Source organism: Rhinopithecus roxellana, chromosome 1 (genome assembly GCF_007565055.1).
Source record: "Rhinopithecus roxellana isolate Shanxi Qingling chromosome 1, ASM756505v1, whole genome shotgun sequence".
Taxonomy (NCBI): domain Eukaryota; kingdom Metazoa; phylum Chordata; class Mammalia; order Primates; family Cercopithecidae; genus Rhinopithecus; species Rhinopithecus roxellana.
Genome location: NC_044549.1, coordinates 114,199,927 through 114,217,912, shown reverse-complemented (window position 1 = coordinate 114,217,912; position 17,986 = coordinate 114,199,927). Strand labels below are relative to the sequence as shown.

The 17,986-nt window shown below is 41.8% G+C and overlaps 1 protein-coding gene across 2 annotated transcripts in view; it reads right to left on the bottom strand.

Annotated features, from left to right (window-relative positions):
- Positions 1 to 250: 250 nt before the first annotated feature.
- The window catches only part of SLC9A9 (solute carrier family 9 member A9), a 602,343-nt gene continuing 584,607 nt past the window's right edge, over positions 251 to 17,986 (bottom strand). For both annotated transcript variants that reach the window (XM_010381303.2, XM_030929287.1), the window contains exons 15-16: positions 3,577 to 3,682; positions 251 to 1,954 (exon numbers count right to left, since the gene is read on the bottom strand). In XM_010381303.2, coding sequence (XP_010379605.1) covers positions 1,727 to 1,954; positions 3,577 to 3,682 — 334 coding nt within the window. In that variant the 3' untranslated portion in view covers positions 251 to 1,726. The remainder of the gene's footprint in view (positions 1,955 to 3,576; positions 3,683 to 17,986) is intronic.

Sequence of the window (17,986 nt, the reverse complement as noted above, 5' to 3'; positions counted from 1 at the left end):
CTGTGCCCCTCTGCTTGACTCAGGTTTCCCTTCTCTGGGATGCCTCCCAAGCCCATTCCTGCTCTCTTCATTCCTTCAGTGACTTGTCCTGCTATCCCCTTGGCTGTTCTTGGCCCACAGGATCCCTGCATCTCCCATACATTAGCTTTCAGTGCCCGCTTCAGCCAGCACTCTGAGTATAAGAGCTTAGAACCACCAAGCACTGGAACGAGAAAATGACTTTAAATAAAGCATTAGCCAAACAGAATCATACTTTATAACAAAAATTTATTAGGATTAAGTCAAATTAGAAAACTTCATGTTTCACCACTTATATTTACCTGAAATGACAAAATTATACTTAGCTTGAGTATAAAACAACTTGTGCCCCAGAGATTCTGTTTGGAAAGAAAGAAAAAAAAAATGGATGCACATAGCAGTGTGCCTGATACCACCACAGTGAGTGTTTAAGGCCTACCAGTGGTCAGCAAAGCATACATTACTTTTAAGCTTTGGGTCCAAGGAAGATGTCATTCCCTACCTCCTTCAAAAGCAGACTCATCATAGCCTGGGCACCTAGGCCTGGAGTCTATTTTTTGGAGTGTAATATGAACATCTGGATTTCAAGAGGCGCTAGACTTGAGGTATCTTTATGGCTTAAAAGGCACAGGTCATGCAGCTGAATTAAAAGTTATCTTGTTGGTCTCTGGAATGTAGGCCATGAGCCATGCCTTGTAAGGGGAAGTCCTGAGGGCCTGTCTTTGGCTCCTCAGTGTAACCCACACATCATTGGCTCCGTTCCTGTCGCCCTGCTCTTGCACTGCTCATCAGCTGTGAATGCTGGAATTGGAGGACAGGTTGGGGCTCCTGCACAGTCTGCTGCCAGGTGGAGAGCAACATGCACTGCAGAATCCTACCTTCCAGCATACGGAGATGGGGGGACCTCCTGCACAGCCAAGAAGTGACTCACATGCAGGCAAGGACGGGAAGCCTTGTTCTTCAGGCACAATGTGGTATGGGGAGAAGAAACCTGCTTTTCTTGGAATGGTCCTACCAAGCTTGAAAGTGGTGCTGCATTTAGTGCAGAGCACACCCGGCCATAGGCAACCCCTTTGAGCGATGGGAGAAGTAGCATAGGAAGGATGTCAACAAGAACAATAGGTTCTTCAACTCAGCATGGACTCTGGGAAGCCATCAGCAGTGGGGACGGAACACTTCTCTGGGCTCTGCCCTGGGGTCACTGAGAGCAAATGGGAGTCAAGTCCTCAAAATAAGAAACTTATCACTTACTAAATAGCTGTACATTCCCTTCAGCTTAGGAGCAAAATGTTTACTCTCAGAAGCTTTCTTTTCTTATTTTTAAACTCACCCTAGTGGAGGGAATAAAATCCAGAATAGAAGTGAAGGGCCTGGAGAGCTGCATACGCAGCAGAAATGCCCTGAAGACCCAGCACAGCTGTCCCATCCTCCAGCAGCTAGACTCCTGATACCCCCATCCCCACCCCAGTCAATCCAATAATCAAAATGGCTGCTGTCAAAAAACTAAATTCATTTGCATAATAGAGAGGGATAATAAATTCTCATTTCTTCAGGCACCAGAGGATCCATGTGACAAGGCTTTGATTCTCTCCAATTTATGCTCTTAATACATTTTCCAGCCTCTCCCCTATACTGCCTCATCAGCTTGGCTTGTATTCCTCAGTGAGCCTTGCATTACTTGTGATTACATCTGTACTCTTCATGCCAATTAATTCAACTGGGATTGACCCGAAGTTTGCTCAAGCTTGAGTTCATAGCCTCCCAGGCCGAGGTCTCCCTCATAAATGTTTTCCTTGCCTGGCGTCTGGGGTGAAGCTTTCTGGTCCAGACCTAGCCTTGCAGGAGGACTGCAGGGTGAGGAGGCTTGCTCCTGGTAATGTATGGCTAGTTCATCCTGGTTTACAATGCATTCCACATCATCATCTTTTAGCTGTTCCTGGTTGGGAAAAGAGAGAGAGGTGTCACTTCATGATGAAGGCAGAAAACAATAGCAGTCCTACAATGTGTGTGTGTGTGTGTGTGTGTGTTTTAATAGAATGCATGTTTTTCTTTCTGTAACTGCCCTGTCTGGCCTTGGCTGATGTTTCTGCTGCAGGCATGGTACAGCCTTTCCCTGAGTCAGCATTGAATATCTGATGCTGTACAGCCATAAGGGGTCTCTAAGCTGAGGTAAGAGGTGTTGAAGAGCATGCTACTTACATTTCTCCTTGGGTTAAGGGTGTTTCCATCACTGGTATTAACTAGGGTTGACAGGAATTAGGAGTTAGCATAATCCTATGATCTCACAATACGGGAAGATTCTCATGTTGGTTTTGTAACATTCCTGCCTATCAAAAAATCCTCGAAACAGTTATTGCTACTTTTTTTTTTTTTTTTTTCTTAAGACAGAGTCTCACTCTGTCATCCAGGCTGGAGTGCAGTGTTGCAATCTCAGCTTACTTCAACCTCTGTCTCTGGGGTTTGAGTGATTCCCCTGCTTCAGCCTCGTGAGTAGCTGGGATTACAGGCGTGTGCCACCACCACATCTGGCTCATTTTTGTATTTTTAGTAGAGACGGGGTTTTGCCATGTTGGCCAGGCTGATCTTGAACTCCTGACTGCAAGTGATCCATCCACTTTGGTCTCCCAAAGTGCTGGGATTACAGGCGTGAGCCACCATACCTGGCCTCCTGTTACATTTTACCTTAAAAGTGTATCTTCTCAGCATATTTCTTGGGATTAGTACCACAAGTCTAGAAATGCCTGGAAGTCACCATAGTGGATAATGCTAGAAGCTAACTGGATCTGACTAATAATAATTTTTCCCATACAGAGGTTCCCTTGAAAGAATTAAGATCCCAATTCTTCTTCTATTGGCTTTGGGAAGGCCATACTAAACTACTTGTAGGATGGGCCCTCGCTGGGGGATTTTAGGGCAGTGGTTTCCAACTTTAGCGTGTCCCAGGATCACATGGAGGGCTTGTTAAAATACAGATCATTGTTCAAGCTCAGCGTTTCTGAGGCAGGGCCTGAGAGTGCGCATTTCTAGCAAGTTCCCAAGTGAGGCTGCTGGTTTGGAGACTACTGTTTGAGAACCACTGCCTCAGGCTTCTGTGCCCTGAACACACCTGAGATGAGTTTTTGTTTGTGTACAGGGGTAGCCAGCTGGACACTTCTAAGGGCGCTTGCAACCCTAAGACTGTGCACTTCTCCAATTCCCTGACCTCTGATTTGTTGGTAATGATTCTAAGTGCCTCTCAGCATTTTTCATTCCACTCCCTTGAGTCATAAAGCACAGGCCTAATATTCAAAACCTCAAAACACAGCAGTTTGTGAGGATGCTTCTTTTACATTTTCTAAGGTCATTTTATGGTTAAAAATATTGGTAACAATAAAAAAGAATAAACCAACATCAGCAACAATTGATAAGAGAAATGCTTCCTGGCGCAGTGAATTTTTAAAAAATGCTTCCTCCTCAATCCTGCAAGTAGCAGGCTTTTTGAGGTTCCTGGGCTCATCGATATTCACCACGTCTGTCCCACAAGGGATACCTCACCCCAGAGGCCTGAGATTTACTTACCCCATAGGCTTGAGGACTGGTAAGCAGCCTGGAAATTGGACCACACCATTCAGGTAATGTTGTAGTCAGCGGGGGACCAGAGTGGGTTAAAATTGGTTTCAGATATCTGGGAGGGCTGTTAAGGAATACTTGTCAAAAGGGAGTTAGGATTTAGGAATCTCACACAGCACAAACCTTTGTATGCTGAGACAGCTACAATTTGCCTTTAAATCCCCTACTGCCTCACTTAGGAAGCACTTTATAATCTTTGCTACACATACTTTTCCAGCCTTCCTGATAGCCTTTAATTATGAAGAAATGGTGAATGGCCCATGCTGCATTAGAAGTGTAAATGTGCTCTTCCCATCCTATCCCCGACTCAATGTCTCATCTGCTTAGAGAATGCATTCTTAAGAATTACCTTAAATGATAACATAAAAGACTGTCTTTTCTTAAAACTGCACACACACATAGCTTAAACTGCCAGTAAGTTTTACAAAGATGCAAGAGGTATTTTACAAAATGTTCAGTTATTTTAGAGCTAGGTAGTGAACATAGATTGTTTTCCAAAATACTTAATTTTCACTATTCAACAGTCACTTTATACTTCATACATCAATGGATTTCTATACAAAATTATGTAAATAAGTTGGTGCTGGGTTTATTCTATTGTCTAGCACCTGTCTTTCTCATCTCTTCATTCCAAAGTGCTCTAACAAGTTAAGAGAAAAACTTGTTCAGCTAAAGCCGTTGTTTCCCTCCAGTCTATCAATAATGAAATCCCCAGAGCTGCCTCAGGTTGCCTTGAGTTTTTTTGCTCAAAGGAAAGCAGTGGAATTATTTCATCATTCCATCAGAAATGCCTTTTAAGCTTTATATGACTTCCTCTGCTGGAGAATATTTCACTTCATCAACTTTCCAAAAAGCTATGGTAAATAGGGAAACAGAAAGAATGGAGAGGAGTGATCACTGGTTGGATTGTGAAGATCCGCAGCTGTGCTCAGGCACTCAGGGCATGAGAAGATCTTGGAGATGCCTCTAGTGGAGTCCATCCATAGCTGGATAATTCACATGCCATTCTCATGATGCCCTGAGCATGTGGGCATAGAGGGAAGATGCAGCCCAATGGAGGCCAAGGAGTCTGGTACTTCTGGCTTGATGCATTTGTCACCAAAGCAGGCCATGCACCTGAATGAAGCCTTGTTGTGATGCGAGGAGAGTGACTGGGAAGATGTTAGGAGGGCCCGCAATTCCAACTGCAAATAGAAAAGTTGATCCCTCCTTTCAGATGGGCAGCTGTTGTGCCCAGTTAGGCAAAGATATTAAAGTTCAGAACCTGGTATTGGGTGTAGTATCTTGTAAATATATCTACAAATCTGAAAAACTCTTGATGTTCTTTTAATTTTCATTAGTGTTATTTCCTTCATTTTAGGTATGAAGGAATTAAGGCCTAGGGATATAATTTTAAATAATCCAAAGGCTCCCTCTGCTATTTGAATCTTCCAATATCACCCCTAGAAGACAATTCTCAGGGCAGGGTCATGGTTTGCAACCAGCTGGGTTTTTTCTGGAGAGCAAAACACAAGATCTCGCCCCTGCTGGGGAGCTGCAGACTCAGGCTGGGGTATGTGATCTTTCTGGGGTTTATAGTATGTATGGGTCAATAAAAATGTCTATATGGAGGCGAGGTAGACAAGATATATGTACAACTGGAGTACAAATTTAAAAAGTCCAGCCAATTTTCTTTCCAGGTGGAAAGATGGAAAAGTAACAGCAAATAAGCAACATTTTTAGTGATGTCATGTTAAAAGAAACAAAATAAGTTTGTCAAGGCTCTGAGCTTGAAAGAGGCCTGAGCAACTTCTACTGAGAGGCTCAGCATACTGCAAAAGCCAAAATAATGTTACAAAAGTAACATATAAGTTTAGGATTGTGTAGTGAACACCCTTAAAAAATCCTGATGAGGTTATCTCTTTAAATCCATGCATAGTAGTGCTCCTTTATTTATGGTTTCACTTTTCATGGTTTTAGTTACCCATGGTCAACCACAGTCCAAAAAAATTAAATGGAAAATCCAGAAATAATTCACAACTTTTAAATTGTGCGCCATTCTGAGTTGAGTGATATCTCACACAGTCTATTCCAGCCCACATGGGACATGAATCATCCCTTTGTCCAGGGTACCCATACTGTCTACACTACCTGCCTGCTAGTCACTTAGTAGCCACTGTGGTTATCAGATTGAAAAAGCATAGTGTATACAGAGCTTAGCATATGTGAGGTTTCAGGCATCCATGGGGGTTTGGGAACATATCCCTGGCAGATAAGGGGGTACTACTATATAATGCTATTGGAGTAAATGCTTAAAGGCTAAATGTGTAGTTTTTAGTTACTATGAGGACTAAACCAAACAGGATCACTTGGCTCCCTCTGTGCAGGCTCCAGGATTTTGACTCATACCCCAGGCATAAATGCCAGCCCTGCCACTTTACTGACCATATGGCCTACTTATTTATCCTCTGAGCCTCAGGCTTTGTTGTGAATATTGAGTGAAATAGCATATGTAGAAATGGTTTTAAACCTTGATATGCTATAAAAATGCTACTTACTTAAAAAAACTGAGTAATGTTTTCCAGAGAAACTGGTGTCTCATTGTTCAATAATGATGGGAAAATGATACTGAAGGTAGAGATAAGAGTTTTGTGCTCCAGTCAGTTGGTGTAGCACCCAGATTCATGGACTACTAAGTGGATGGAAAATTTAAGGTGGTTCAATCCTCCTAAACAGCTATTTTTGTTAAAATTTATTGCACAGGGGGCTAGCATGAGGTGGTGAGAGGTGGGTCGAATTATTTGATGTAAGACTCTCCTGAGAATTATGTGGCATCATTTTGCCTGTCCTGGTATCTCAGTAGCTGTGAGTCAAAGGAGGCATACCCTCTGTGGCTGTGAACGGGATACAGAGGGCGCCGTCTGCAGCCACAGAAAACGTGGAGCAGTCTGTTCTCCAGCATCTTGGTTTGCCCAGTGCTTGCTATATATTATGTGCTCAATGGATGTTTGGATTTAGAATATAGGGAAATATTCAGGGGTGTATGAGGGATGGAAGTAGATTTGGAGGAACAGTGCCGGAGAAGAATGAAGGGGCAGATTACAGCCAACAAATGAGTTTTCTGAGTGCTAGAAACCTAAGAAAGGTGCAATCAAAGTTGGACTACTTGGGCCTGAGTTATCAGGCAAAGGCGACCTTAGGAAGAGTGGTAGTGGCGTAAAATAAGGCTATTTAAAAAACTGTTTTCTTTCACTCACTCATTCATTTGTTCCATCATACACTCAGGTTTTGTTTCATGTGCCAAGCCAGTGAGGAACAGAGACAAGGCACCCACACAAGGAAAGGAACCATTACATTACAGAATGGAAAATTCCCTTTTCTCCGAACTGTGGTCTCCTGAAGGCTGTCCCCTTCACCTGGATAGTGTGGCACTTCTTAGATACTTAAGAAATAGTAGTTGAATTAATGAAGGCAACAGGCTCAGAGAGGGTAAATAAATTGTTCAATGGAAACTGCTGATTCGTTTATAGCAGAGCTGGGCCTGAATTCAGGGACTCTTCTACCACACTGAGCTATCCTCCTTCTGTTACAACAACACTGAGTAACGGAACTTGCCTAATTGGATAACCAATTTGGAATTGGGGACATCCTGAGTTCTTCATTGCTGAGCAATGTCTGGAAAGTGGCTGGATCTCCAGGGTTACCTGAATTATTAAGAGGTAAGAAAACTCTTCTGATCTATTAAAAAAACCCAAACTGCAGATTTCGCAAAATGTGTTATTTTTCTCATCAGCTTCCAGAATGGGGAGGGAGGTTCCCCATTGGGAATTTTTAATATGACTAGTTTTGCTTCTCTAATAAGCCAGAAATGCATTGAGACAAAAAATGTTCAGCTCTGGGGGAAAAACAATGACTTTTCTCATCTTTAAAGGGCATAAGTTTGAGAATAGCAGTGTGGTTCAGGAGGTGTAAGTAAAAGCTGGAACTCTACCCAGAATTTAACTTGCGTGAAATAGGAAAGATAGTTAGCAAGTGCATTTTCTCCTTTGGTCTGGGCTATCAGCAGGTCCAGAGTTAAATTTGGTGTTTAACTGAATAACATCCAAAATACCTAGTGACGTTGATTTATCTTTTGTTGTTGTTTGCTTTAAATCATCATGTTTTGTTCATTGAATATTGCTGAAACCAATGGGCGCACAGCTTGCTTAAGCCTATGGCTTGTGTGATGTGGCTTTGCATAGGTTGGTGAAAAGCAAAAACCCCAAAGATCCAGCTCCACAAATGAGCACCTGGTCCTTTGAAGGACTAAGCCCCATTGCACCTATGTGGACTGAATGTCTGCATCCCCCTACCCTCTAACATAGCTAGGGTTATGTTGAAGCCCTAGCCCTAAGGTGTGGTATTTGGAGATGGGGCCTTTGGGAGCTAATCAGGATGGGGCCCTTATGATGGAATTGATACCTGTAAAAGAAGGGATGCTGGGGAGTTTGTTCTCTCTCTCCCTCTTCCCACCTTCCACAAAGAGGTCATGTGAGACCACAGCAAGAAGGCAGCCATCACCAAGACCTGACCACTCTATTCTTCCAGCCTCCAAAATTGAGAAAATTTCTGTTGTTTAAACCACCCAATCTATGGTATTTTGTTATGGCAGGCCAAGTTGACTAAGACATCATTTTTCTTGGGCCCTCTTTAAAAATCTTTACTTTTAGAACCCTGTGGAGCTGTGTTCTATTTTTCTCTGAACTTGCCTCATCATGAAAATCATCTAGAACATTTGTTACAAATTCAGATTTTAAAGACCTCTTTTGGAGATTCTGATTCAGCAGATGAGGGAAGTAAACTAAGACAGTGAATTTTCAGCAAGCATCCCACGTGACTGATCAGGTGAGTCTGGAACACAGTGGTCTCTCTGGAGTATTACCTTCCATATAAGATTCAAACCTTAAATAGTAGACCATGTTCTTTTTGTCTCCCTATGTCCATAAGCCATCATTTTTAGGGTGAGGACAGGTATAAGGCAAGCCATAATCCCATTTGTCTCTGAACCCAGACCTATATAATGGTCTCTGCCAGTTGTTGCATCTTGTCTGAGGGCTGGGATAGATACTTGACTCCACAAAATGAATACTCAATGTTATACTTGGGAGTAGATTAACAAATGATCACATCTCAGCTTGTGGAAGAAGACTTTGTGCCTATTGGGAGCATTTGCAAGTGTTTATAGACTTGATAAACGGTCTTGTTATAAGGATAAAATGCTTGTCAGCACACAGCTGTGTAAAGAAGGAAAGCACATTCATCTTCGTATAGTATTTTCAGGAGTACTCTACCCTACGCCCTTTCATTTATATAGCATTTCCATATGTCTTATTTTCTCTTTACACTTGTAGGTGTATAGTCCCATTTTACAGATCAGGAAATGTGTAAACAGATGGCTTTTCTATTCCCTTCTATTCTTACCTCCATTTATAAAGTGCTTTTTAGCTTCTAATGCCAGCTTGCTACCAGAGATGGTCAGGGATCAGTGCCCGGTGGGTGAGAAGGATAAGCGCATCCTGGAGTGGACACCAATCTTGCTTTCCAAGTCTGTACATTCCTGCACAATAACCAGGTCCCACTTGCTGTGCCTCCACACTGTTGTTTACACAGCACCCAGGAACAGAGGACACCTCAAATTGTCCACATCCCATTGCTCTTTGATTCCAATATACAAATTGCACCCCTTCCGTTTTGTTTCTCAGGAAATGTGGCCTAACAAATTGTACTCTCTATCGTCTTTTTGGATATGTCAGATTCTGTAATCGGACATTCACTGTCTTGCCTTCTTGGCTAAGGATGTGAAGAGCTATTCTGGTGTTCAGGGGTCAGGTCAGGAAGGCTTTAAGAGTCCAACCAAGAAGCCTTAAGCTCTTCTGTGCTTGGAGAGAGAATTCAGAGAGGAATTCCAGTTCTACTCTGAGTGCTTGTAGAGAGAATCTGGCTGGGTGTAGAATTCTGTCTTTGCTGCAGCTGCTCTATTTCAAGAAAAAGTTATCAAGATGGCACCTTCTCTTAGATTATCCATTAAGTTCTGGTTTAAAAACAAGGAAAAGGCAGAGACACTAGTTTATTCACATAAATATGTGAACATGTGCTCCTTTGGCTGATAATTGATACCTTTGTCATTTTAAAGGAAATTGCTCTAGACAACTGCAGGGGCAGAAAGGAAGCAACCAATGCTGCAATAAACAGTGATGGGTGCAGTGGGCTGCCTGGAGTAACTGTGATGTGATCCTCTGCAGCCTGGGCTGGGCTTTGTTACTCCTATGCCATTTGGAGAATGGCTCTCTCTTCAAGGCCAGGCTGGTGTGTCCCTTCCTCCCAGAAGCCTCTTTGGACCTGCCATGCTAAATAAACTGTTTCAGTGCCACACTGGTTCCAAAGCAACATGTATATACCTATCTGACAGCATTGATCACATTATCTTGAAACTAATTGTTTACCTCTCCGTCTACTCTTTTTTTTTTTTTTGAGATAGAGTCTCGCTCTGTTGCCCAGGCTGGAGTGCAGTGGTGCAATCTCGGCTCACTGCAAGCTCCGCCTCCCGGGTTCACACCATTCTCCTGCCTCAGCCTCCCGAGTAGCTGGGACTACAAGTGCCTGCCACCATGCCTGGCTAATTTTTTGTATTTTTTAGTAGAGATGGGGTTTCGCTGTGTTAGTCAGGATGGTCTCGATCTGCTGACCTCGTGATCTGCCCGTCTTGGCCTCCCAAAGTACTGGGATTAGAGGCTTGAGCCACCGTGCCCGGCCCCATCCACTCTTTAGACTGAGCTCCTTGAGGGCAAGAATGTGATTATATTTTTAAAAAATTTTTTATTGTAAAATGAAACAGGGAGGCAGGGCATGGTGGCTCATTCCTGTAATCCCAGCACTTTGGGAACCCAAGGTGGGAGGAATGCTTGAGGCCAGGAGTTTGAGACCAGCTTGGGCAACACAGCAAGACCCCATTCCTATAAAACAAAACAAACCCCTTCCCGTTCCAAAACCAACAATGTGGTGGCATGCACATGAAGTCCTAGCTACTTGGGAGGATCACTTGAGCCCAAGAGTCTGAGGCTGTGGTGAGCTATGATTGCACCACTATATTCTAGCCTGGGTGACGGAGCAAGGCTCCCCCTTTTGTGTCTCCAAAACCACCTTCGAGATACAGCAAACCTTACAAATCCAAATTAAGGCAAGGAAATGACCCAGAGCGGGAAACATAACTTTGTCACTCACTCCAAAAGTCCCTTGCAGGGACTTATCCTAATCACAGGTCTTATCCTAATCACAGGTCTCCCCTTGTCCCACAAGAAACTACCATCTTGATTTTATACCAATCACTTCCTAGAGTTTATATTATAGTTTTGTCACCCAAATATGTATTCCTATGCACTACAGTTTGGTCTTACCCATAAAAAATGTTTTGTCTTTTAATTTATAAACTCATCCTTCACCCTTTTACTTTCTTTACAATTTATCTGAAGAATCTGGGCTATTTGACCTGTGGAATTTTCCACAGTCTGGACTTTGCTGATTGCAGACTCATGTGCAGCTCAGCATGTTCCTCTATCCTTGGTATTTCCTGCAAATTTCCAGCTGGATCCAGAGATCAGATTCAGGTTCTGGTCTATCCCTTTAGCAAGACTAAAGAAGGAAATATTATCTGGCGGTCTCTTTGTGTGATCTGAGCAGCTGTTGATATGTAATGTTTATATTTGCTTACTGGGAATTGCAAAATCGTGGAATTGTAATTACCTATTATTTTCTTTTTTCTTTTTTTTTTTCCTATGGGTTCCCCCCCTACCCCAGGATTGGGAATAAATCTGCTGTGAACATTCTTGTATGTGTCTTTGGGTGGGCCCATACTCTCATTTCTATTGAGTATGTTCCCAGGAATATAACTACTCAGTCATATTCATATGTTTTAGCTATTATTTTCTTAGGTAGAATACTTTTGTAAAGAGACACTTCATTTACTCCATCAGGATATTCAGTGGAACAGTTGATATAGGAATGGCAAGATAAATGCTTGCTTCAGTCCATGTATTTATCAGCCTTCTAGATAACGATTTGTTCCCTATCATTCTCTGAAGATGACTCATTCTTTGACTTTGTTTGAACATGATTGTAATGAATTTCAATGTATTTTATTGCAGTTATTATCATTGTTGATGCTCAAATTGACCCTCTTTGGTCAGTGGGAGTTTTTTTTTTTTTTTTTTTTTCCAAACTGGCTTGAGTCCTATTGACATGATGCCAATATCATTACAACTTAAAAGTGTATTTCTTAGAGACAGGATCTTGCTTGGTTGCCCAGGCTGGAGTGCCATGGCTTGATCATAGCTCACTGCAACCTGCAGCCTTGAACTCCTGGGCTCAAGTAATTCTCCCACCTCAGAGCTGCCTGATAGCTAAGAAAAGACTAAAGGTATGTGCCACTACGCCCAGCTAATTTTTTTTTTTTTTTTTTGGTAGAGATAGGGTCTTGCTATATTGGCCAGGCTGGTCTTAAACTCCTAGCACCAAAGTGATCCTTTTGTGTTTGCCCCCCAAAGTGCTGGGATTACAGGCATGATTCACTATGCCTGGCTGTATCTTTATAACTTACCTGTGTGACAAGTTGTTCTAGGCTTCTCATATATTTCTTGTCTCAGACCTTAAGCCAACCATTTCTCCAAAATTTCCTGGGTTTTTTTTTTTTTTTTTTTGGTGTTTGTGTGTGTGTGTGTGTGAGAGAGAAATGGTACTTCAAAATTACGATCTGGACACTAAAGATTGCTATATTCTGTGGGGTGCTGGCAAATGGTTTAACAATTGACTCTCTGTTGGGGAAGATAGGCTGGATTTGTAGCAATTCCGGGTTTCCATGGTGTATAAATACTCCCGTCATGGCTGATTTCAAGCTACTGACACAAAGTTACTGACCATGGAGTTGAAAAAAGTGTACAAACTGTTGGTGTGAATCGGCTTCACCATGCCACTGGTTCTAGATCTCATGAGTTCTTATAGATATTTCCAATTCAAGTATTTCTGTTTTTCAAGGACACAAAGAATAAAATGAGAATATTCCGCAATGATTTATTTGCTTTCTCCTAGATCATAGACACAGCAATCTCAGAAGAACACTGATAATGCCATCATAATAATTACCTAAAGCATTAAAATATTTTTGGCATTTCCTTGCATTCTGACCTCCCATTTACAAAACTCCTGCGGTATAACTATAGATAGTTGTCATATATTTATATTGTCTGGACATATAGCCACTACAGACTATATTGTTGCCTTCTTAACTAGTATTTAGTCCTAGCTAAATGATCAGGTGACTAGTGATCTCATGCCTACCTCCAGGCCTTTTGTCAATATCTCTCTAGTCATCTTGATTGTCTGAAGCTTGTTCTTCAGTAGAGTTCTTAGCAAGGGTTCATGGGAACAATATTCTGAGGTCTTGTATGTTGATAATAGTTCGTGCCTATCTTGAAAGTCATTTTGCTGGAAATAAAAGCATTGGCTTATACTTGGAGCAAATTAAATATATTTTCTTTTGACATGTAAAGTTGTTCCTGAAAAGTCTAATGAACTTGTGGAACCTTTCTTTCTACCATAAATCACATGCTTCCTCCCTCCCCCCGAGATGCCCAAATGACTTTTTCTTTAAAGTTCATTACTTTTGTTAAAACTTATCTAATGTAGGTTGTTCAAGGTTGATGTCTCAGGTACACTGTGTGCTCTTTCAATGTATAGTTCCAAGCATGTTATTTCAAGATCGTTTTTAGGAGCATTCTATTTCCTTGCTTTGTGTTTCTTCTTTAGGGACTCCTGTTTTCCAGATGTTCAATTTCTTTATGTTCAATATGTGTCACTTTGTCTTGAATCATTTTTATTTCTGATTAATTTTTTTCTTCCTCTTTACCTGATATTTCTTTTAAGATATTATCCATTGTGTTTATTCACTTTTGTACTCTTTCTAGTGTAAACTTGATTTATTTATTTATTTTTCTATTTCTGGAGCTTGTTTTTCTAATTCTTTCATGTCTTGTATCATTTTCTTAGTCTCTTACTCTTAACTTGTTTGATATAATATGTTATAATTTTGATCTATTTTATGAGCATGCCTTTCTGGCATGTTTTCATTGTTTGTAGGAGTATTATTCTATTCCACACCCTCATTTTTCTTATAATAGCTCTGTTGTAGGAATTGATCTCTATTCGTTTCTGTTATTCACTTTTATGTGAAATTCATTTTCCTAAACTTAGAGAATAAGGCAGGATTTGGAAAACTTTCTAAGCTTCAGAGTTCTCTCTTTGGTTGTTTTTTCACAGTGTGAAGTATGGCTGTTTGCATTATGAGCTTTCCTGCCGTTTCCCTGCCTAGCTGATCTGGACCTTGTCTGTCTCTCCCTTGTCTCTACTGACCCTATCCTGCTCAATTCTAATTCCTACAGGCAGTTTCTCCTCAGTATAGGGCCTTGTCCTAGGAGGGAGCCCATGTGGATCTATTTTGAGAGCTCTCAGGGGCCTTGACGACTCCAGCCCTTGTCTACCTTACTGAGACCCTCTAGTTACTACTGTTAGAGAATGTGGCAGCCCCAACTCCAGTTTTAAGGATGTTTTGAAAAACATTCCAACTATACTTTTCAGGGAATACTGTTGAGTAATTAGAGGTTCTCCTGTCTTCGGGTCCATCTGATGCTACTCCATTGCTTCCTTTTTCCTGCTGTGTATACTTGTGGTATTGGTAGTTTGTCTCCATCCACTTGTAATTTTAGATTTATGAGAAAACTTGCCCCTAGTTTTGTTGTAAATGTGTCTCTGGGTTTTTGGTTTTGTTTATTTAATTGTTCTCCCTGTTTCTATGGTAGGGATTTGGAGGGATTGAAAGACTATGCTTGTGATGCCAGTGCCATCTTCTTTGTTGACTAGTAAAGTGTCTAGCATATTACCAATGAATAGGAGAAACATGGTCAAGTTAGATTTTGATATTGTCTTCTGTAGGGGCTGCTTAAGCTGACTAGGAACTGTCCATGAGGCAAACGATGTAGCTTAGAATTATCAAAATGAACTTCCTATATCACAACCAGGTGAGTCAGATGATATCTGAAACCATGGTTCTTAACCTTCACTGGCTGTGGACTTTTGTCAAACAAACAAACAAAAAACTCCAAAATACTGCCTACATGCATATTATTTGCATACAATTTCACATGACATTTCAGAGAGTTTTCAGATGCCTTGAAACCCATCCATAACCTCCTAGAGACCTGAGATAGGAAACTCTGGTCAGGGGTGATTAAGTATTAATAATGAGAGCAGATTAAAGGCTGATAAAGTGGTATGCTTACTATCTTAGTTGTATTGGGAATTGGTTTTAGCAATGATATCTATAGGATCTACCTATCAAATGTTAGGATAATACTATTTGGCTCCTCAGAGCCAGCCAGACAAGGGACAGAAAAAGGGAAATGGAGTTGGTTGGAAAAGTTAAAGGAAAGAAGGTGGTTCTAGCATACCAAAGCAACCAGCTTAAGTAGGGCGAAAGGATACAAGATAAACAAGGGGCCATAATTGGAATCATGAGGCTGGAGGAAACCTGAGAGTTCATCTGATCTATATCCTGGGATCTTAATACAGAAGAAAGTTGAAACCCAGTGTTTCCCTAAGTATAGTCGCCTGACCATCTGCATCAGAATTTCCTCTTGTGCTTGTTAAAATACCATTCCTGGGGCATTGAAGCTGATCTCCTTGGGTAGGACCTAGTAATCTGCATTTCAACAGTGTGCTGAAAACCACTGGAGCAGAATGGCATCTGGTCTCTTGAAAGGCTCTGAGTTTGGAAGTGTTGCATCTATGAGCTGCATAGTGCCATGATAACAATATAAATTTTACCACTATTAGGTCTTTAAAACTTTTCTCTTTGGACACACAGATCAACAGATTTCCAGGGATCTTTGCCACCTACCAGATACAGATGAAATCTATTTGTGCCATATGGAGTAGTGTTACATTTGGCTCAAGTTGTTTTGAAAGAAAACATTTCTGGAGAAGAATGCTGCTGCCACTTGCATAGTGTGAGTCTTGGCTTTTAGGGCTTTCTGGTCAGAGGAAGTGCCACCAGACCTAGATGCCCTCTGTTAGCTCATGGTGACTTTGACAACAGGCTTTTGAAGGTCACTTCCCTGACAGTTTGTCAGAGAAATGGACTCTGAGAAGCAATTGTGCTCCTCCATTCCAAGTCTTCTCTCTGGTTTGGGGAGAAATTTCCACCTGATTTCTGCCCTCAACACTGACTGGATGTGGTCCTAAAAGCACTGGAGTTTTAGCTGGCTACCCTAGAGCTCACACTTAAGATGAGGGTGGCAGCTCATCCCGTACTCCATGGGGCTAGGTCTACCGCTTGGCTCCCAGAATGGAGTGTGTGCCTCAGAAAGGACTCATCCCCTGCATGGGCAAGGATCCCAGGGAGATGCATAATCATCTCCTACCTCTGAAAAGATGGGAACCATTATGTCTGCACCAGCAACTGCAGTGTAGGCCCCACAGGTTAGGATTGTCAGAGCACTAAGTCAAAGAGGAAACTACCTTCAGTGCTTACACGGGGAGGAAGAAGGCAAACACAAAACTCAAAGGGCTGAGGGTCTGGCTGTTGTGCCTGCTGCTCAATTTGAGCAAAAGTCTTCAAAGCTTTATGCCTAGATTTTTCTCATTACTAAGGAGATGCTAGATGCCGTGTTATATCTGGTTTTAAATTATTTGGAGATTGTGATTACTTTGTCTATTAGTTTCTTAGGGCTGCCAATAACAAAGTACACAAACTGAGTGGCTTAAAATTGGAAATTTATTGTCTGAGTTCTAGAGGCTAAATCCAAGATTTCTGATGGCTGAGACCAGCAATCCTTGGTGTTCCCTGGCTGGTAGATGCATCGCTCCAGTCTCTACTTCTGCCTTCACAGGGTGTTCTACGTCTTGACATGATCACCTTCTTATAAGCAAACCAGTGATGTCAGCTTAGGGGCCCACCATATTCCAGCCCGACCTTGTCTGAACTACATCTATAAGTGAACCTATTTGCAAATAAGGTTGCATTTGAGGTACAGGGGGTTAGGACTTCAACATGTCTCTCTTGGAAGAAACAGTTCAGCTCACAACACCTTGCCACTTCTAAGTAATCCCAAGTTTTCAGTTTTCTTTTTTTTTTTTTTTTTTTGTAGCAGTTAAAAGACAAGCTGAGTTTGAAGCATAACTCTGTACTTATTATCTACAAGTAGGCAAACTTCCTAAGCTCTTTGACATCATAAATTGGAAACACCTTACAGTAGTGGCCTCAATATAGGAGAAGATACACTTTCTAGCACAGTCCTGGGCACATAATAATCATTCTATAAATGTCAGCTAACATTTTTTTCACTGTGTCCCTTGAGTTATAGGTTTCAGAGATATATTTCAACTATCCCCAAGTCAATTTACTAATGTAACACCTTCCACATGCCCTGCAGAGTTCATAACATTTCCTCTTCTGGCTTCTGGAGCCCTAGGAAAAATACTGCCAAGTTTCTCCCTGATGGTTTGCTTCTCTTCTCGGAGCAGTGCCCACATGGAGGTACTAGGGAGGCACTGCTCATTGTTTCATGACTGATGTCACAGTTTCACAGCAGGATTTCAACTGAGAACTTACATAATTAGGGTCCTGCCATAGGAATGACCCATGTTTCCACACAAGTGAGGTGTTTACTTAGAAGGTGGGTGTCTTCATGTTGGGCATCAGATTTTTAAATTTTTTAAAAATTATACTTTAAGTTCTGGGATTCACATGCAGGTTACATGGGTATACACGTGCCATGGTGGTTTGCTGCATCATCAACCTGTTATCTACATTAGGTATTTCTCCTAATGCTATCCCTCCCCCAATCCACCCCACAAAGGGCCCTGGTGTGTGATATTCCCCTCCCTGGGTCCATGTGTTCTCATTGTTCAGCTCCCACTTATGAGTGAGAATATGTAGTGTTTGGTTTTCTGTTCCTGTATTAGTTTGCTGAGACTGATGGTATCCAGCTTCATCCATGTCCCTGCAAAGGACATAAACTCATCCTTTTTTATGGCTACATAGTATTTCATGGTATATGGGGCATTAGATTTTTAATGTCACCTTAGGGCAGCCTTGGTTTTTTTTTTTTAAGAAAAACAAACAGGGTCTTGCTGTGTCACTAGGCTGGGGTCTAGTAACAATCATGGCTCACTGCAGCCTTGACCTCCTGGGCTTAAGCAATCCTCTCACCTCAGCCTCCCGAGTACCTGGGACTACAGGCATGTGCCACGATACTCAGCTAATTTTTAAATTTTTTGTAGTGACAGGGTTTTG